The 21,321-nt window shown below is 38.7% G+C and overlaps 1 protein-coding gene and 1 long non-coding RNA gene across 6 annotated transcripts in view; one reads left to right on the top strand and one right to left on the bottom strand.

The window, feature by feature from the left end:
* rpz (rapunzel) overlaps positions 1-19,365 on the bottom strand; it is a 20,435-nt gene extending 1,070 nt beyond the window's left edge. Inside the window, exons 1-3 of one of the 4 annotated variants that reach the window (XM_064351308.1) lie at positions 19,021-19,196; positions 13,919-14,033; positions 1-1,485 (exon numbers count right to left, since the gene is read on the bottom strand). The exon at positions 1-1,485 is cut by the window's left edge and continues 1,070 nt beyond it. In XM_064351308.1, coding sequence (XP_064207378.1) covers positions 750-1,427 — 678 coding nt within the window. In that variant the 5' untranslated portion in view covers positions 1,428-1,485; positions 13,919-14,033; positions 19,021-19,196 and the 3' untranslated portion in view covers positions 1-749. Of the gene's footprint in view, positions 1,486-3,375; positions 3,502-4,343; positions 5,502-11,971; positions 13,894-13,918; positions 14,034-19,020 lie in introns of those variants that run through there. The other 3 variants (XM_064351291.1, XM_064351316.1, XM_064351299.1) reach the window with 3 other exon arrangements.
* On the top strand, positions 14,725-20,999 carry LOC135263379 (uncharacterized). Of its 2 annotated transcripts, none has more exons than XR_010332450.1 (2): positions 14,725-18,749; positions 19,328-20,999. It is a non-coding gene; the product is annotated as an uncharacterized LOC135263379 (long non-coding RNA). The 2 variants fall into 2 exon arrangements; XR_010332451.1 differs by having other exon boundaries at positions 19,310-20,999.
* The last annotated feature ends 322 nt before the right edge of the window (positions 21,000-21,321 follow it).

Below are 21,321 nucleotides of genomic sequence, written 5' to 3'. Positions count from 1 at the left end.
TCTGGTTACAAGGCAGCTAGTATGGGTGGAAATTCATTTGGATCAACAATGCATGACATGCAAGATGGCAACATGTAGAACTGTTGTGTAGAGGATATACTGAAGTGTAGTGTATGAAATAACTGACTACATTTTCTTGTCTTGTTTTTTATAGATTATATGGTAGACTAACTGTGCCTTCTAACACTAGAAGGCACATAGTTATAGTTTCTATAACAAATAATTAAATTGCATGCATTACGACATAGATGTAGTGTTGTTCTAGAGGCAAGTGTGATTTATAGAACAATATTATACATTCACTGGCATGTCTTGTATGGTTGACAGTTATTTGGAATAGGAATTCATAAATTCTTTCATCACTGTTCAGCGAAACAGCAAGAAAACAAAGCTGACACAGACGAGAATTAGTGAACACCTGGTTTTCTTGCATTAACTGGAATTACTTTTGATCGTAACATCTGCATACTTCAATGTAGTGTGTCAAGCTATTATAATACTAGCCTTGAAATTCTTAACAAAATTAAAATAATTCCAATCATGCCAAACATACCATTATACAATCTCCAAGGAATGGCAGTGAACATAATTTCTAGGAAATATAAATGGTGTCAGTATCACCAGTGATTGGGTCTGTGTGACATTGCTTCATTAGAGCCTTTCGATTTCTCAGCTCAGGGAAGGACAAAACTGGGGAAATGGTGGGAGAGTGCGGGCAGGGTGTTGTGTGACGGGGAAGTGCAGAGGAATCACTTGCACTTTCTGAGTTCTTCTTGCATCCTCTCCTGCACATCTTCCATCTTGGCTGCCCACTCTTCGGCAATGCCTTCTTCATCATCTTCCATGAGGGCAGTGTAGCCCATGAGGGCGATGAGGCCGATGCAGAAGAGATAGGTGAGGCGGGTGCACAGGCGATCCATAACCTGCCGGTCGCCGTACGAGTGCTTCATGTACACCTCCAGAATGGGCTTGCTGAAGAGCTTGGGTTTCCCCATCACGCCCTCATAGAGGGTGTACAGATTCTGGTCACCCAGGTCGTCGGCGTAGCTCTCCTTGAAGGCCTCGATCTTGCCGTTCCGGTTGTCGGGCCGGGCCTCCACAATCGCCATGAACTTACGGAACTGGTTGCGCAGGTTAGCCTCCACCTGGGAGTACTGGCCATCCAGCGTCTCCTTCTTGATCTGCTGCAAGGCATTGCGATTCTGCAGGGAGATCTCATCCAGGGCCCGGTTCACACTGCCAAACTCCCGCTTGAGTGTCTTGATGTCCTCGTCGTCAACGTGATGCAGAACCACACGGATCAAGGAGCCAGCTACCCCAAATATTGGGTTGACCACAGTGGCAGCTGAGGAGATGGTGGCCACGCACTCCAGCACCTTAACCAGGCCCCTCTTCAGCTTGTCACGGTCCTCCAGTATGTCAGCCATTTCAGCAGGGTGTCGAGGTGGAAATGTAGTTTTACGAGCCTCTCAAAATGATAGAATCCTATGACACAGGAGCAGAAAACTACAATCAGAATAATGGTGTGAAGATTCACTTTACTTAGCATGTCATCCTGTAATGACCAGCACTCTGCTTACATCAAATAACAAACCAGATTACTCCTGACATTCTAATATAGATCATCAGCTGTCTTAAAAGAAGGAGAGATAGTCCATCGGATATTCAGCAATAACATGATAATATACTGATCTGTGCGTTATAATTTCATATAACTCCAGCAGTTATAGCACCAGGAAAAGGAAAGATATTTTGCAAACCATTTTAAGTATCATTTGAATATAGTGCTAAAAAGAACAGCTTAAGATCAAAATTATCTGCAAATTAACTTAGGACATAATAATAATAATAATAATAATAATAATAATAATAATCATCATCATAATAATAATAATAATAGTGATTATTATTATTATTATTATTATTATTATTAATATAAAAATAACAATTTATAAATTGTATTAATAAAATACAAGCAAAACATATTTAAATATGAAGAATGTATATATTAAAACCAAGACGAAAATGTAGTTTAATCAAATTTGAGAAATGTATTACCCAAGACAATGGAGCCAACGCAGACAGGCGGGCTCTGTATGCAAAGGCTCTGCCACTTTCAGTTTAAAAAAATAATTTTTATTGTGGGACCACAAGATGTCCTGCATGTTGGGAATGGAGAATACGTGTGGGAACATAAGGTGTCAGCAGTTTGGAAAGATATAATAGGACGAGACTGTGAAGTAAGTCAGCAGCAGTACTTTAAAATCTACTCTAAATTTGATAGGTGTCCAATGAAGGGATGTAAAGACTGGGATAATGTGTTCTTATCACCCAGTTCTGGTCAAGATTCTAGCTGCTGTGCGTTGACTGAATTGCAGATCATAGAGAGCAATTTTTGAACAGTCAGAAAATAGGGCATTGCAATGATGTAGCCTAGAAGAAATAAATACATGAACAAGCTTCTCAGCATCATTCAATGAAAGGAAGAGCCTAGCCTTGGCGATGTCCCTTTTGTGGAAATAGGCAGACCGAATGTGTGAATCCAATGTGAGGTCAGATCAGATGAGAAATAACATCAGTACAATCACAATCACTACATCAACCAAATTTTCTAGAGTCCTGACATCAAGTGATCTTTCAGGGAATGTACTGAGTTCAGGTCTATGAACTCTATAACCATGACCCGAGAAGATGAAAGTTTAATATTGAATATGGGGTCAAGAATGTGACACTTACATTTATTTGAATGTTCAAATGTACAAATGCTTGTAAAACCATAACAATATTCAATAACTAAATAGAAGATAAGATTGTTAGATCAGTACATTTTCATGAAGTATGTGGTTTTCTTGTATTTGCCTGCACCTTGGGGCCAAAAAAGGAATTGAATAAATGTATATATATATATATATATATATATATATATATATATATATATATATAACATTATACCTATTATATAATACTTTTTGTATTCCAGCAGTAATATGAACTGTTTCATATTGCAGCCTAATATGATATCGGACCAACAAGGATTAATTAAAATGTTTATTTTCTGAATCCAGTGGTTAACAGTCAATGCCCTTGCTAAACTGTTCAGCAATCCAAATACTGAACACAAGCAGTATTGCATGCAGGAACCCCTAACTTAATCTACATGTAAAATATATTTTATGTGATTTAATTTAACAATCATTGTTGAAAATGAAAATGAGCAATTGTGAACTCGCTAAGAAGCAGTCAATTAGAATTATTAATCTTCATTGAATGTAGCCTCACTAGTTCTAAATTACAAAACAGAAGACCTTAAACAAAACATTTAACAATTCATTTGGAAATATCAGAAAAGAGAGAGACTGATAAGCCAGATCTTACCCTCTTCCAGTTTAAGCGCCACAGGATTAAAGGAAACAAGCTTAAAACACACAACCAAGAAACCATCACCAAAATAAAAACTGTTCTTCTTCTAGGCTGCGAAACCAACCGCAACACAACTTTTTCATGTGGCCTTAAATACCTTACCCAGCATGGCTCGAGGACGTTTTCCCTGATTGGGTGTTGGCAACCTAAGGTGTAGAAGGTAAGGGGGGGGGGGGGGTATCAAGCTCATTTATAATGAGGACTGACCTACTGAAAAGCTGACCATGTACTTATTGATTAAAATGAACGTATGTTGTTGGAAGCAGGGCTAAGCTCCATGGTATTATTTGTAAAAGATTTATGAAATAACTCTCTTTTTAACAAGATCAAGCATGAATATGTAAGGAGGTAATTCAGTTCAGCTCTAGAATACATATAAAAAGCATGGAAGTTTATCTCTGCTTCTATAACATACGTCCCCCTTCAGTCAAAATATTTTCTATATAACAAAAAAAAAATTGTACCACGTTGGTTTCCGCTTGAAACTGGTTCTAAAAAAAGAAGATTTCAACAGGCCTCAACTCCATTATCTGTATAGACATAAAGATTTTCACTCTGTGAACTTAGATGTCACAGATTGCATTCAAACTTAAATGAAGTCTTCTAGTTTGTCTCTTCCAACCGAGACAACTCTGTGGGAGGTGAGGCCCATAGATCGCACTCCCAGATTAGGGTATTTGCAGGCTTTAAATTCCCTCAATTACATTTGCAAATTCACTGTTTCTCTCTTTCTAAGGCCATAATATAAACATTAGATTTCAGACAATGTAATGTGACTTGATATTACACTAACAGTAATATAGGTTTATTGATTGTGGTGGCTATCTGTGCTATATGTAATAAATGTCTGTGCTATCCAGTAACTTTTAAATTATTTTAAATAGTTTTTTTTTTAAATTTGAATTGTTAAAAAACACATGACATTATATTCAGAGCATTGACAAATGATTTTATTAAATATATGAAATTGTACATTCACCAAGTTTTGTATCCCAAGGCAGCTATTGCAAAGTTCCAGCATATAAAGTGTAAGCACATAAAAGTGTTACAGGTCAAAGTGGTCAAAAAACCAAGTGCATTCAGTTAAGGAAACATTATTCCACCAAGAGGTTTTTTTTTTTTTTTTTTTTTTTTTAAATAATCAGTGTAGCTGTAGAAAATAGTGCAATATACTATGATTGAAAATAGTTCATTTGGATTTTTATAAGCACCATATTAACAATATTATCATAAAAAACAGCCTTTGCTTGTTCTTCGTTTTGGTTTTGCTTTATTGCAATTGATCTTTGGAAAAAGGGCAGAATGCTAAAGTCCATAAAATGTATAATCTGTAAATCATCCACACCAGCTATATAGGCCATTCTGACTGTAAGGTCAGTCCTCATTGCACTGTCTTAGGGCTTCTTGCATTTTGGCCTCAATGTCTGCCATTTTGGGAGCCCACTTATCCCTGACTTCATCCTCGTCGTCTTCGGTGACGGAGGTGTATGCCATGAGAGAGATGAGCCCGATGTAGAAGAGGTGGGCCAGGTGGGAGCATCTGTGCTCCATCACCCTGCGGTCGTGGTTGCAGTGCTCGAGGTAGACTTTCAGCAGAGGCCTGCCAAAGATTGCATCGGAACCCATCACACCCCGGTAGTAGACGTTCAAGCTGAGGTCGCTCTTGTCTCTTTCGTAGATTTTCTCGTAATCCTTCATGTGGCGATCCGCGTGGCCTGGGTCCTTCTTGACACGGTCTACCATCGTGCTAAAGGCCGTGTATTGGTGCTTGATGTACTCCTCGTACTTGCCAAAGGTCTCGTTGACCTCATCTATGCGGATCTGCTGCAGGGTCCTCTTGTTCTTCATGGAGATGCTCTCCAGCTTGTTATGGATCTCCCTGAAGTCCTTTTCCAGTGCGTGATCTTCTTTATCCACCAAGCCCTTGCGCACCACTCCTACCAGGCAACTGACCACACCAAAAAGGGGGTCTATGGAGGAAGCAAAGGAGGAGACCTTCTCCACGCAACCCAGAACCTTGGCTGCTGTCTTTTTCATTTGCTCCTTGTCTGCCATGTTGGTTGCAATTCTTCAGGGTGTCTCTACAAAGAGAGAAGATTAAAAAGTTAAAATGGGCTGAAGAGGCTTGCAAATGATAAGTTTTCCATGCACAAAGCTGTGTCTCTTTCCACAACAAAGCCCTGCAACCCCTAGCCTTTGGTCTAGACTAGACCAAAACCATGAAGTTGGTAAAGTTTTGCACTTTTACTCAAACTACTTCAAATATTCCCCGGATGTAAAACACACTCTTTGTCTGTGATATCTTTTACATTTGCCATTTAAAAATGGAAGACACAAGAGAGCAGTAGTAGTGCTTTTATCTAAAAATCAGGAATCACTCAAGGACTCTCAAGAGCGATGTGAATGGTATGCCCAACCCAGAACAAATTATATTGACTGACTGAAATGCCAAGGTATACCAAATTATGATTTGCTTCAAAAATTATAATTTTCACAACCAAAGTAAATCTTACAAAAAAGTAAATGTAAAATGACAGCAGTAAAATAACTCTCCAAGAATTTGGTGTCTTAAGTGTCTTCCAATGTCTTCTGATTTTGTCTCCAGATGACTTAAAAAACAATTATATAAGTTCATTAGCATTATATTTTATATCCACAGCCAAAACACAAATATGTGTAATTTCTGTAGCCACAAAAAGCCTGGTTGCTGTCCAGTTCTGAAACAGACTGCATGACAAAAATGCAAAGAGGCCAGAGGTACAACTCTGGAACTTATCACTAGCCTGAACTGAGCTTATATTTGGATATGGGTACTTAATATCTAACTTCAAAGGCATAATTGACAGAATAAAATATAATTACCATATACATTCCAAAAAGACCATATGTTCTTATAGTAACAATAACAATTAACGAGAAAACAAAATAGAAAATAGACCTGTATATTTTTAACATTCATCCATGATAAAATCCCCACTCAAATAGGAAGCAATGGTTCTTCCATTTGAATGTTTATGCTTATGTTTATAATTTGTAAGTTATATTAACGTCCAAATTATTAGTCGTTACAAATTACATATTGATAAACCAATTAATACTGAATCTTGGTTATATTCATGTAATGCATTTATATGATTATACATTTATTATTCTATATCAGTTTTAATCGCCAACACTGCTAGTCAATATGACTGCAACTATGATGAAAGATTAGATTCCATCAGATACATCGAGATCAGTGGTAACCAACCCTGTTCCTGGAAGTCTACCATCCTGGAGGTTTTCATTCCAAAATGGAATAAAAGCTTACAGGACGGTAGATCTCCAGGAACAGGATTGGTTACCACTGACCTAGAGGCTAGATGAAGATGAAGGTCTTATACAGTACACTGCAGGGCCCTCTAATTATTTCACGTGAAACATACACTGCAGCACATAGCTGCATGAAGAGTATATGCAAAATATATTGTTGTCCTACATGACATGATATAAACATGGTGGATTCAGGATTCAGGCAGAGTGAGAGGATGAGATGGAAGGGGTGGGTGTGACTCAAATGCCTCAACAGATAATGAATCCTCCTGACAAAAACCAAATGATATATTCTGCTGCAGAAAAGACTTTTTTTTTTCAATTAAATTGCTTAAAGTGTTACAAGGGGGAAATTATACACTGCAAAATAACTATGCATATGCATGTTAAAGAGAATTTAAGCTCTGTAGCTAAAACTGAAGGATTAACTTATCTATTTGTAAGAGGGAAATCAAACTGGGACCCAGAAAAGGCTGGCATTTGAACGAGCCGGCACGCTGGAACTCGTCCTGTACTTCAAAGGACCCGAGAGCCTTGTGGTAAAACAATAAGTTACTCGGATTTCCTCGGGATGAGCAGGCCATTTGGCCCTCTGGACTGTTACCCTCTGGACAAGACTGAGATAAGAGGAACTGGACTGGTTGTTTATGGTTGTGTGAGCAAGTCGTTGGCTCTCTGGAATGTTACCATCTGGACACAACTAAGATAAGGGGAACTAGTCTCTTTAGCCGCGTTTCCACCGCAGGAACTATACCCCGGAACTAGGAGCCTTTTGAGGAACTCAGTGCGTTTCCACCGCAGGAACTAGGGTCTAAATTTAGTTCTGGGGGCTTTGTTTTACCCCCCAAAACGTTCCTGCTCGGGGGGTAGTACTTTCCAAAAGTACAGGAACCTTTTGGGTGGAGCTTGCAGCGCTGAACATTTCTGATTGGTCGAGTACTCGCAGCATTTGTGTTGTATTTATTTCCGCCATTACCCGCCATGTTTGAAAATATGCAGCGGCAAACCAATTTATTTTCATAATAACTTAAAATTTTATGCGGCGCAGTAGCCTAGTTTTGGTTATAGCCTGCCAACGTCTTGGAATTATAACGTGTGCTCTTCTGTTCTTTTCTTGCTTTAGTATTCGTTTTATAAAATGCTAAGCATTCGTGCTGGGACAGCATATTACGTAGGCTACCAAGACATTCAAACGGATTAATTCGGTTGCTGAATATTTTCTTCCGGATTTTCTTTGTTAGCCCATTGTAATTGACTCAAAACGTTTGATACAGTTATGTGAGGTATGCGGTAGTTCTGCGTAATTAACATTGGTGATACAGTACAAGCAAACTGGAAATCACCTTCCGCACTTTTTATCCGGGTAAAATAACAGGTTAATTCTAGTAATCTTCCCTTTAGCTTTTTCAGACTGCCGTAATTTTACTCAATTTTACTGCCATTTTTCAATTCCACGAAAAGACCAGGAAGACTATGGACTAATTTATGGTGCATGGTTCGCATCTGGAGGGCACACTTCGCTGCTCGGCTAGCAGTAACTTCGAAGGAAAGCAAACGGTGGCTGTACCACTACTAATTTACATTTTCACGCAAGTCCGAGTTTTCGTTCTATTCTTGTCATTAGCCTATATGGAATTGACGACGAGAAAGTAATCAAACAGCAAATTGTTTACAACGTGTGCATGTTTTCTGCTGTTGTTGCCAGTTATACATATAAATGTGAATGCATTCTGTCGCTTCGGATGTCAAGACATGAAAGCGAATGTTCGCATAAAAACATAATGAATGTGTTTGAGAGGATATATGAAAATCAATAAATACAAAAGTAACCATATATAGTCATTGTTGGTAACCCGTTGTATATAAATAAACCCCTCCGGGCTGTCCCGGTTATTAGAAAATAATGTAGGCTACTACGGTGGTAGTATGGGGTTACAGAAGAAATCATATGACAGATGGACCGACGACAACGTCGCTTTTTCATAAGTCAGTGGGCTAATTTGCCTAATCTTTGCGGGACTTTAGACCCCGGTGGAAACGCAGACAACCATTGGCTGAAGGAACCTTTTAGTTCCTGGTAAAGTAGTTCCTGGGACTGAAAGTTCCGGGTAATTTTGGTGGAAACGCGGCTCATGTCTGTGGTTGTGGGTGTGTGTGTTTTGGGGTCATAAAGGGTGAAATGTCGGGCCAAATGGTGGGGCAACTGCGCGGGACAGTACCGCAGTGCCCTTATGTGGGCCCCTCTGCTATTACACTTTTTATTTCTTTTCTGGATCTGGACTTTAAACCATCTGTTTATCCTATTTACAAACCCCGGAAAACCGTACAAACCATACACATGTTTTCATTATATTATTGTATTATGCCTTATGTAATAATAACATGGATTGCATGTACAATGGTTAAACAAATGGGTATTTTCATGACAACTGCACCATAATATTACATCCACTTGACATGTTTGGTATGTACGTATTCAACATAATTCAAACAATTGAATGAAATATGTGTCATACCAAATAGAATTTGAAAAAACATAGTTTTAGAAACTCAGGGAAAACCTAACACAATGGAATGTCCTCTCTGGTAATCATCTCCTTTTCCCCATTTCCCCACTAATTGTTTTAACAGCAGCCTCCAAATGGTGGGGGCCGAAATTCGAGATTTAAGATTCGGCCAGGTTAATTTATGGCAATGCCGCCTAGACCAAACGCGGGATTTGGCTTAAAAGGAAGGGAGACAAAGCAATCGAGGAAGATCGTAATCGACTTCCCACACTACACAGACGCTGTGTCGTGTGTGTAGATGCACAAGGAAGATCGTAATCGACTTCCCACCGTGCACATACTCTGTGCGCTGTGTGTAGACAGACAAGGAAGATCGCAATCGACTTCCCGCACTGCGCATACTCTGTGTTCTGTGTGTAGATAGACATGGAAGATTGTAACCGACTTCCCCACGTTGCACATGCTCTGTGCTCTGTGTGTAGCTAAACAGGCTGGGTAAGAACTTTTTACTCTGTGTTTCTGTTTTTAAACCTTATAATTGATTTTGAATTTGAAGCTAATGACCTACCTGCCTGTTCAATAAATTCTTATTTTTAACTTGGTCTTCATGACTCCATTTTATCTTCTTTTCAGCCGAAATTCCGCTTAAATACTCAGGGGGACAATTATGACTAGGACCTACTGATCAGGGGTCTAGTACAGCAAACGTCTTTAGTGGGGTTTTCAAGTTAGATAGGCGACCACGATCTGCCCGCTAAGGGATTGGTGGTATTGGTTCTGGTGTTTTTTGGCATAAGAGGACCCATGGGCGTTGTACGCCGGTTCTCCCCAAATTTGCCTTAAGGAGCCTGATAGATACGCACCGTCCTGGGCTCATAACTATCGATGCACTATCCATGTAAGGAAGGCATGTATTATGGTGGTCAGCCTCCTACCCTCTGGATTCTTCACCGAACTGAGATTTAACAATAGTGCTAAACCCGGGAGCATATATTGAGGAATGATGGCACAAGATAGAGTCGAGTGTAACCACTCCCAAGTTCCACGTATAGTTAAACTCAAATTTTAAATTATCATTTAATATGGAGTCAGATTATCACGAGGGTAAAACTAGTAACTGTTACGCTTTCTTGCTGTGGTCATGGATATATTTGATGTGTTGTTCCGCGCATTTGTGAATATTCTGATGCTCCCATTGGAATATTGACAGTCCGGCGACAGATCAGATAAATCTCTGATGACAGCATAGCCCCGTTTGCGAACGGAGAGCAACCAGAATGCTACTGGTCCGTTTCAGGCCAGTTTTAAGCGGGATATGAAGCAACGCCTTCATATCTAACCCATGGCAACGGAACCAGTGCATTCTTAATTATAATTGTGCCCTGTTCTTACGAACAGAGGAAAAATAACTAACATCTCGGTTTTGAATCACACCAGCCAAGGGAGAACACGCGGTGCCTTCCCCTCCAGCTACAAACCCTCATTGGTCTAGCTGTGAGGTGTTTACATATTCAATGAAACAATCCAGGAATATTGCATTCTGTTAAGATTTTTAATTTTAAAACCTCTCTAGTATTTCTCATAACCATATTCTGAACATGGCAATCGCATTATGATGTTATTCCAACAACAGCTAAGTTGTTCATAATATAGCACCACCATGACTGACAGTTGAAGTGTTCACTGTAAAATGTACTCTCAAGAAAGATTTCAGATTTGAAGCTTTCATCTTTCTGAAATGCCACTGACAAGACAAGTGCAATAGTGAATAGTAGAATAAAGTACAAATATAAATAGTGAGCATGATATTAGCATATTCAAATAGACTGTCGAACAGGTCAAGAATTACAGCTGTATTATGGATTTTTAAGTTGAATTCAGACCACCGGTCTACGATTGAACATATAAGGTTTAACATATGACAAAAGTTTGTGGAAATTATGTGGTCTTGTGGGCCGATTTCACGTTTTAGTCCAATGCAAATGGGATTTCAGTTGGCTTAATGAAAACCCTCATCCCTAAAATCTCAAATTACAACCCCCATCAACCCCACTGCCAAGTGCAAAAACTGCTGGCCAACTGTGTTTTTGAATTTTGAAACACCAGTAAGTACAAAAAATTAAAAGGAAGCACAATATAATTTTTAAGGATAAGACTGTTAAAAACAGACTGATATTAAGACAACTGAGACCAAGTATTCAATCTAAACAAGATAATGTTATGAGCCCAGTTCCTTAACAACTGAACTAAGCGATACTATGATTGTACATCAAATTAGTGAAAGTAAAAGAAAGGAATAGGGGTAATTACAAGTATTACAGACACTGAGAAACTAATGCACCATTCCTTTATGTAGATGTTTTTCATTAAAAAGGACTGAATTGATATTTCAATTTGAATTTTGTAAAGCTCTGGGATTTCACATGGTAAAACACAAGGAAAGATATTTATAAAATAAAAAACATTTAAGAAAATGAAAGAAAAGAAGGGAGTGTCAGTTCAATTCATTCATAAAAATATTTATCAGTGTAGTCATTTTAGCCACAAAGCAGCTAGCTTGTCTACATGCCACAACATACTACACATACTATGCTATTTTATATTTGGCCAAATTCCTCATCTACAAAGTGGACAGAAGTGATGGCATAGTAACAATATTGTTTGGTCTAAATTCAGACAGAAACATACGCCATTTAGAAAAGAAAGTAAAGGAGCTGGTTTTGATAGCTTACCTGTGTCAAGCCTGTTGCTGTTTCCTACCACTGCTGTTTTTAAGCAGTTCACTTCCCACTCTTCGAGACAGGCCTGCCCTCCATGCCATATAAGGGCGGTGACAGGGAAGTGACTCACGCATGAAAAATGCTGATTAGGTTAGGGGAAAATGCTGTTGGACTTGACCATCTCCTATGTTGACTACCACATAGAAGATGGCAGCAAGTTGGTCACGAGCAACAGGTGCAGGGTACTGATACAGATTCTAAAACATGCTGTTATAAAAATGTTTTAGTCCAATCAGTATAGCCCCTGCCTTTGTGATTCAGAAGCCTGCAATCTGTTTAAAATAACAGTGACAGCTTCTATTACTCTGTAATAACATTGAAAAGTACAATTTTCTAAGCACTGTTGCATAAGATGAATAGAGTCAATCAGTCCTTAAAGCTTTGCTCACTTGTCAGATTAGTTTGCAATTGAACAACGTTTGTACTGACAAATAGAAGCTCTCAAAAAGCATAGTTTCAAGGTCTCTTTATTACAGTGGAAGGAGACATTTTATCAAAAATGTATCCCAGTCTTTCATCTTTGATCAACAATAGTTTCAAAGAACTGTGATTCCTGGTATTGCTCTCATAGTTCCACAAAACATTATTATATGAGAACCCATGTGTATAGCTACAGTACTGTTGAGATGAAATTTCAAATATATTCACATACCAGCTGATTTCAAGGTTTCTTTCCAAGTGTCTGTATTTTCTGAAATTATTTGTTTATGTGCTGGCTTTACTGAAAGAATTTCTATTAAACTTCAAAATCATTAACAATGAAGAGCAAGTCATCAAATGCTGATTTACTAGATTGATGCAATAACTTGTGAAAATGTATCTCTGTATCTTAGGGCCTGATTTACCATATGCAAACACAACACTAATAATACAACCAATTATTGGTGAAAAACAAATACTATGACCAATGATCTGTTTTAGCATATGCATGTTATTGGTTTTGTGTGTGCTAAAAGTTTTTGCTATGCTAAAAGGCTGTTTGCTGTTTATTGGTAAATGTTATATGCCAACTGTTGCCTTCACATAACTTCGAAACGATAACATCAGGCTAGATTTTCTTAGAATCCGAGGCACTCATCAATATTTTACAATTATACTAATAAAACCACAAAACATTTGACTAAAACATGGGGATAGTTGGGATGTTAACATTTTGCTGGCTGATGATGTCATTCAAAAACAGCAACTGGCAGTTCCAGATACCAGGGGCAACAGTCTCTTTGTCAGCTGTTCCTGTGTGAGTTCGACCAGTGAGAAGCTAGGATTTTTATGTCTGGAAGAAATGCTATTTCACCACCTGTCAAGCAACTGTCTCCCTCAGACAGCTGCTCCTCAGTGTACCAGTGAGCTGCTAGCCAGTAGCCTTCACCATTGGCATACCCACCCCAGTCAGCCCCAATTTCTCAAGGAGATTTAGTCCTTGCAGAACAGTGTGGGAAGACTACGCAAATCTGTATATGCATTTGTATGTATGAGTTAGTCAAAAAGAAACAGAACAGAAGAAAGGGCAGGTTCAAAACAAGAACTACCATTCTCAGAATTTTTAAAAGTGATGTCCATCATTTCAAACTGAATGGAATATTATTTAAAGTATTTGGAAAAATAATTCCAAATGCATTAAAGTGTTGCACTGTAAAACCAGCTCAAACAAAAGGCGCTTTTCTAGGAATCTTTAATGGGTGGTAGCAAGACAGAGTGGCTAATGCACCTGAATGGTATTTCCTTAAAGCAATTACCTTGTAAATGAATTTTTTTTTTTTTTTACTAATCTCTTACTAATCTCAAAGTGGCAGTCAGACCACATTAACCAAGTACAGATTGGCCCATAGTGCAGGTACTAATTGTGTGAGTATTTTCAATTCACCAAGAAAACAAATGAGTTGAAACACAATCCCTTACGTCTTCTCTACGCGCAGATGACAGTCGCTTCTGGATTGGCGTGATGGACAGGTGTGAGAGTCCTGTGGTGTAAAAGCAGCTGAAGGGTGACTGACGTCCGTGACAGTTGTGAGACCTGGAAACAGACAAAGGGGTAAGTGTTTGCACTGGGATAACAGTCGCAGTTTATTTCATGTTTTATTTCTTGTTCATATGGTTTGAATTCCTACATGTACAGTACAGCGGCTGAGACTTATTGCTCAATTCATATGTACTAGAGTGGACTCTGCAAGAGATGTGGCAGGTACAAAATGTAATACAGCACAAGATTAGTGTTGGGGTCTTTATTTTTTAGAGTACTGCAAAGCACATGCAGATTCTGTAACATACTGTTGTACAATGTTTAAGGCCTGTCACTATTACCCCTGCCTTTGTGATTGAGAAGCCTATAATCTGTTTATACTGTGAGAGCTTCTATTAATCTGCAAAAACATTGAAAAACACAATTTTTGAAGCACTTTGTCGCATAAGATGAATACAGTCAATCAGTCCTCAAGACTTCATCTCTGAAATTAGTTTTCAATCGACAAATGGAAGCTCTCAAATAAGCACAGCCTCGATGTATCCTTATTACAGTGGTAGGAGACATTTGTCTCAGTGATGTATCCCAGATGTATCTTAGATCAAATGGTAAATGGTAAATGGACTGCATTTATATAGCGCTTTTATCCAAAGGGCTTTACAATTGATGCCTCTCATTCGCCAGAGCAGTTAGGGGTTAGGTGTCTTGCTCAAAGACACTTCGACACGCCCAGGGCGGGGTTTGAACCTGCAACCTTCCGACTGCCAGACAATCGCTCTTATCTCCTGAGAATAGTTCCAAATAACTGGAATTCATAGCATTGGTCTCACTGTTCCAGAGAACATAATTATATGAGAACTTATGAATATAGCTACACTACTGCTACAGTAACTACAGTACATAAATACCAACCAACCGATACCAGCAATAAAGAACTGTTATTCCTGGTATCGGTGACAGAGTTCCAGTGAAAATTTATTAATCTGGCAAATCAGTACTCGATGACTTGCACTTCAGTGATATCAAGGTTAAAATTTAATACAAATGTTTTAGTAATGCCAGCTTATGAACAAATAGTGTAATAAAATATAATGGTGTTATAAAATTAAAAAAAAAACATTTTATATACCTATTGTTGCAACATAAAAACATTCAGAACAATGAACCTCAGGCCAAGTTTCTTTAGAAGCAGAGGCATTGATCAATATTTTTTATAGCGTACAAATAAAAGCATAAAAAGATGGCTGAAACATGGGAGTGGTTGGGATAGAAGCATCTTCCGCTGGCTGATGAATGCAAGGCAGTAAATAACCCTGGTAATTCCAGGTACCAGGGGAAGCAGCTTTATCAGTCAGCTGCTCTTAAGTGCACAGTGAGTGGCTAGCATTTTCATATTGGAAATACTGCAAGCTCAGAACTAGGGACTTTTTTCTATATTTCCAAGGCTTTTGGGAAAATAAAAGAACAAATAATGAACATGGAAAAAAGCACAATGACTTTCATTTTCAAGCCATTGATCTAAAGAATTATTGAGCTTATTATTTGCACTGACATAAAACTAAATTGACCTCCATTTGTGAATGTACTGGAATGAAATCATGTGCTCTTTCATTTAAGTTCAAGTGTATTTTTAAGTATACTTTCACCACAAAGCAAAGACAAATTCAACCAGTTAAGTATGATATTGTCTTTAATGTCAAGTAGAAACACATTCAAGCGATAGCAATAATACATTAAAAAGCTTTCAGTTTGTCCTAGATTACTGATAAATAACAGATAAAATGAACTTTGAGTTTAATTTTGTAAGATTATAGCCCTGCAATTAAATAGAAAATGCTATCAAATTAAGATATTTCAAAGGATGTGTTAGTGTCACAGCACAGGTAAGACACATTTGCACTGTGAGTTTGCATGGAATAAAATATAATAAATATCTGTAAATACATTAAAGCCACTAGTCCACAACTAATAAAAAGAGTACAGTACTTTTAAAAGGGTTTTACCCCATTTCCAACCAGTAATTCAAACTAATCCACAGGTTTTATGGAACTTCCTGTTTCAATGAACTAATATAAGAGTTTCAACAGGAAGAGGAGGGCTACTGAAAAAAGGAGAGAAGAGAACATTGAACTGTCATTGGATGAGAAGTAATCTGTCTTCTTCACTTCCTGCTTGGATATTTAACAACAAAAAAGTGCAATGCCTCATGGGAATCTACCATAGAAGAGCTGAAATTTTAACACTTAGCTGCCAGGGGATACTGGGAACTTAGAGTTTAGTGAAAGAGATCAATGTTATCTGAACTACAGAAAAGGAGTCTACAAACATCCCTTTAAGCTATTATTCACAAGGGATCAAATTGCGAGCTAAAGCACGACTGACTCGAAAGCACATGATGCAGAACAAGTGCAAGCTAGGTGTAAAGTTGTCTCTCTTCAGGCAATCTTTGCTGAATAGTGCAAAGTTTCTACTTCAGCACCAAGGAGAGCTGAGAGTTTGCACAGCCAGAGGGAGCGAGCTAAAGAACTGTGAGGACAAAGGCAGACAAGGTACGTACTCTCCGACGGTTAAATCTGCTAGGATGTGACCAACGGCAACGAGCAGGCAATGGGCGGGACTTTCAGTTAAAGCCAGTGAGAGGCACAGACTTTTCGAGGGACTTGAGAAACTGGGAGAGAAACAGGATTAACAACCACTAACTACGACTATCTCCAGTTTGAAGTTTACAGAACAGTTAAATGCACTATTTTACCTCCAGTGAAACAGATCTATATATAAACTACCCATTGCATATGTGTAATAGTGAAGGTTTTAAAGCAGGTTTTATACAGGCATAAATGTGTGTGACTGAACAATGTTACACTCAAGGAGACTTTAACTATCAGCCTGTCAGAGAGTACACAGAGAAAATATCTGTTGTTCGGCGAATTAGAAAGAGGTGCACATGACAGGGCTGAGTTGAACTCCAGAGTTTATTCACAGTGGCATATGCAGAGACAGACTCATTTTTAAACGTGCTTGGAATGTCTGACCACAGACGCACAGCGCTGTGATTGCAACACAGGGACACACATGGCGCTTAAGATGCTGGTTTCCCAAGAGCAGTACTGCAGTAAGAGAAAGGTTTTTATACTTATAGTTTTCTGCACTCCCTCTTAAATTAGCAGGCTGACTCACAGGCCTTGTTCCAACCATAGAGGGCAGTAGTTTTCTGATTCTCCTCTACACAATCTAGCAGCCAGATCAAGCAGCCCAAGCGATATGTGAAGAATGATATCACAATGCAACATGTGGTAGTGATACCTTTTTTTAACTCTTTGGAGTCTGCCTTAATTTATTATGGGACCATGAACATTTGGTCATTTCTGCATGCCAAGGACAAATTTATTCATGCCACTTGTAAGCAGGCGATGACATAACCTAATGTTTCTTTCATGGATGCATGTTTAGCCTATTTTATTATTAACTGGACATTATCCAAGGCCTCCTTTAACCCTTTAATTGCAGCATGTATTGCTATTTTAAATTTTCTAAATGGCACCAAGCATTTTATTCTTATAAGGACTTATACAAATAAAGTAAATAAGCATTAGCATTAATTAAATAGGGTATTTATTATATTATTACCTGATATAATATTGTCTGATTTATTATAATTGATTTTTTAAACTTATTTTATCTATTTTTTACAGAAAACTCTCAGGTAAAGATATGAGGTGCTGATCCAGACCGCGTCTCTCCAGTTCAGCGGCTAGCAAACGGCAGTGAAAGGGTTAACACTTACTGAATGGGACAAAATTTCAGGCTTCATGACCACTCAAAAACTTTCTCCATGAAGTCTAAGAACAGATTGCACTTTCATATCACATAGTAATAAAAATACAGGCTTGAATCACTGAAATATATCCACTTAAAATAACATTAATTGTTATGAGCTATATAAGCCACCAAAGTTCACACTTTAACCCTTTATGTGTAAATGACATTACTCAACGGTTCTAGGGACATTGTGACGCAGAATATATAGACTGCATGGTTGATTCTGTCACATGGCCATCTAAGCTACAACTTCACAAATTATTTGAAGCACAAGGATGTCTATGAGCACATGTTTACTTATAATATTATATTACAAAGAATTACCGGTTGCAGTTTGCACAGCAAAGCTACTAACGTCTGCTCTGAGATCAACTGCCAACTGCTTACAGTTGAGCCTGGAGGGGCAGGGCATAACAAGCAATCCAGTATCCTAGAATAGTTACACAGGGCCTATGTTCTGCATTCTCCTACCACTAAATTATCACAATATTCAGTGCTAAAATATATTTAAAAAGTAGTTTCAGCAATTCTGTTGAGAGAAAGCAGTACAATTCATCAAAAGTAAGATTGTAAACACAGCAGCACCAGTAGTGGCTGAATCAGGAAGTGAGCAGTGCCTTGCTGCACTGGCTCTGTATTGGAGCGGCCATTTTGAAAGCTCCCTATCTTAATACAATGCAGGGCAAATTTGATCATTTAATTTCATCAATCCAACACAAACAACATTGAGAACTTCATTGTTTTCATGTTTATCGCCGGTTAGGAGCTGCACACTCTCTTCCTGTCCCTTAACCTAACGGTTTCCCCTCATTCTTCATAGTGCAAAGCCTGGTTGTCAGTTTGGGCACTTCTCCTCCACAGAAGCACTGACACCAACAAAAAACAAACAGAAGCTAACTAAGCACGCCAAAAGACAACAATGAAGGCTTCCTCCTGCATATGTCAAATAAAGTGAGTACCCAAACATCACACATCCACTCTAGCAACTCAGAGGCATCAAGCCACCTTCCCTGGCTAGCTATGGCTCCCCCTATCCGTCTCTCCATTTCCTTGTTTTTAGCATAGCACAATGTCCTCTCCCTCCCCTCTCTTCAATAGTGATCAAACTCCTTAAAACACCTGAGAAACACTCTTCCTGTCATTGAATGTGATCCATGATGTCTTTATGTACCCCAATCCATTCCCAGGTACCATTATTAGCAAGGAACAAAGCTCCCCTTACCTCTTGAGATTTCCTCTCCCTCTTTCTCCTTCTCTACAATCCCCAATCATGTATTCCTCTTCTTCTTCCCAGCAAGCCCTGCAAAGGGGCACTCCCATGTATCTTCAATATGCAGGGGTGCTCATATTGGACTGTACCATTCTAATACTGTACAGTGAGCCCTGGCTGCTCAGAGAGGGCCTGTTTGTGCATATGGCCCCAGAAGCTTCCACATGCTTCTATCAGATAGTAAGTGACCAATTCTGCAGCCAGCAGCCCCCTCCCCAGCTTATTCTATTCCTCCCCAAAGGGTTTTCCTATCTTTCAGTCCTTTCAACAGCCAGAGACTCTACAAAGAGAGGCAATTGTCACTCCGGGAGCAGCTGGGAGCCCAAGGGGACTCCAGAGGGAACTGTGCATCTGCCAGGCTCTGGTGCAGCTATCAATGGCCCAGAATAGCCCTAAGGGGGTGACAATGACTGCAGAAAAGGACAAATGAGTGGGCTCACTCTAGAAAATGCACTGAAATTTCTCATTTGAATTGCAAGCGTTTATGCAAATACATCCCACTATTTGCAAACACCCCTCTCCAAACAGCCAGAAGTAAAACCACAGAGTGAAAGAGGTTCCCTTTAACATACTGTATGTGTAGATGGGCTTCTGAAAGGCAGTAAGTGATGTTGTCTTTTTGCCAGCTCTTAACAATTATTTTCTGAATATATTGCATAGTTCACAACATATTTTATAATCGCACGTAGCAACCACTATTCTATTGAATGGCTGTACAAATCTCCAGATGTTGTACTGTTGAGGATATTTACTGAGCAACCCCATTCAAAAGTTATTAAATCAGGAGCCAAAATATAATTTGAATTTCATTATTTTGTAGTGAAAGTATTTTACCTTCTGAAACCGAAATAATACACATTCAGCTTTAATTCGATTTGAATAATCCTTCTGCCGTGTCATATATGCCATATGCTATATGTGTTTGTGAAACTCAAATCGTGGAAATCGTTCTTATTTTTTAAAACAAAACACATTTATATATCTCTAAGGATATCAATGTATAAAGGAGTAATTATCATTGACAACCGTTGACGGAACCAATGAAAACTCTAGTCCACCAAAGATGCCAACCAAAAGTACTTTGCTGATAGAATAAATATGTGTAATTCTAGACCACACAAGGTAGGATCTCAAATCTCACTGCATGCAATGAATAAGTATTGCTTCACCATTCCAGACCATGCCTATTTTAGGTATTTCCATGCCAATGAAAATGTCAAAGAACAAATGATGGCCTTTGTTTTTCTATAAGCTTAGGCAATATATGCAACACAAGAGCTGCGTCCATATTCCTGACAAAATCATCACAGTTGAGACTGATGCGATTTATTATTGATGACCTTGAAAGTCGAGATAAAAGCCTACATACAACTGACGACTATTTTATTTGATAAAAAGCTACACATGTACACTTGCCAGAAGGTACCACTAAATTCCCATGGTTGAACGAATGGTCCTTTTCATGTAGGCGGTTGGTGCGCACCGGTTTTTAGAATCAACTACAAAGCGTAATGAAATGTACTATGGAGCTTAATGAAATGTTCCCTTGAACAGGCCAGTATTCCCCAACCAGACACATGCTAAAGCGGGCTGCAGCGACTGTGAAAGATGTGGTTGTCCTTTCTGTGTTTTGTATGGGTAAGTATTTATATGTAAACAATGGCTGTTGTGAAGACGCGCAGCGTTGCCGCGGTGCGTAAGTTTCTTGGGTAACTATGCGCGCAATTGAAAGGAAGAAATAGCGTCTGATCCTAGTAATCCAAAAGGTCCTAAATGATGGAAATCGAATATTGTGACCTTGAACTGAACGAAATGGTGTGATGCTGGTAAGAGCGTAGTTACATTTGTAGTTTTTTTTTTAATTTTTTTTTTACATATACAGTGGGCGCAACAAACACATGTTAACTAACCGATGAAAAAAGCACGCGGATCGGCTAAAAATTCTGGAAAAGAAAAAGGTTTCCTTTAATAAACACGCTGCAATTCATCTGGTTTACAAAAAATTACTCTCTCCCGGACCTTCCATGTGTAGCCTATATTAGGCAATATACGAGCAACAAATGAGAACTATAGAAATACTCTACAGAATGCATACGGCTCGTTTTGGCGAGTTGCTTTGTTGGAAGAAAAAAAAAGATGGTTCGTCATATGGTTTACAAACTTAGCCTTTTATCTTATTTATCAAAGGAATTTAGATCCCAGAGGTGTGCAACCCATGCCAACTTTATAAACGAGCATACTTTATCTATGACC

Source organism: Anguilla rostrata, chromosome 1 (genome assembly GCF_018555375.3).
Source record: "Anguilla rostrata isolate EN2019 chromosome 1, ASM1855537v3, whole genome shotgun sequence".
Lineage (NCBI taxonomy): Eukaryota > Metazoa > Chordata > Actinopteri > Anguilliformes > Anguillidae > Anguilla > Anguilla rostrata.
Note: the sequence above shows the minus strand (reverse complement) of the source record. Positions and strands in the feature narration are given on the sequence as shown.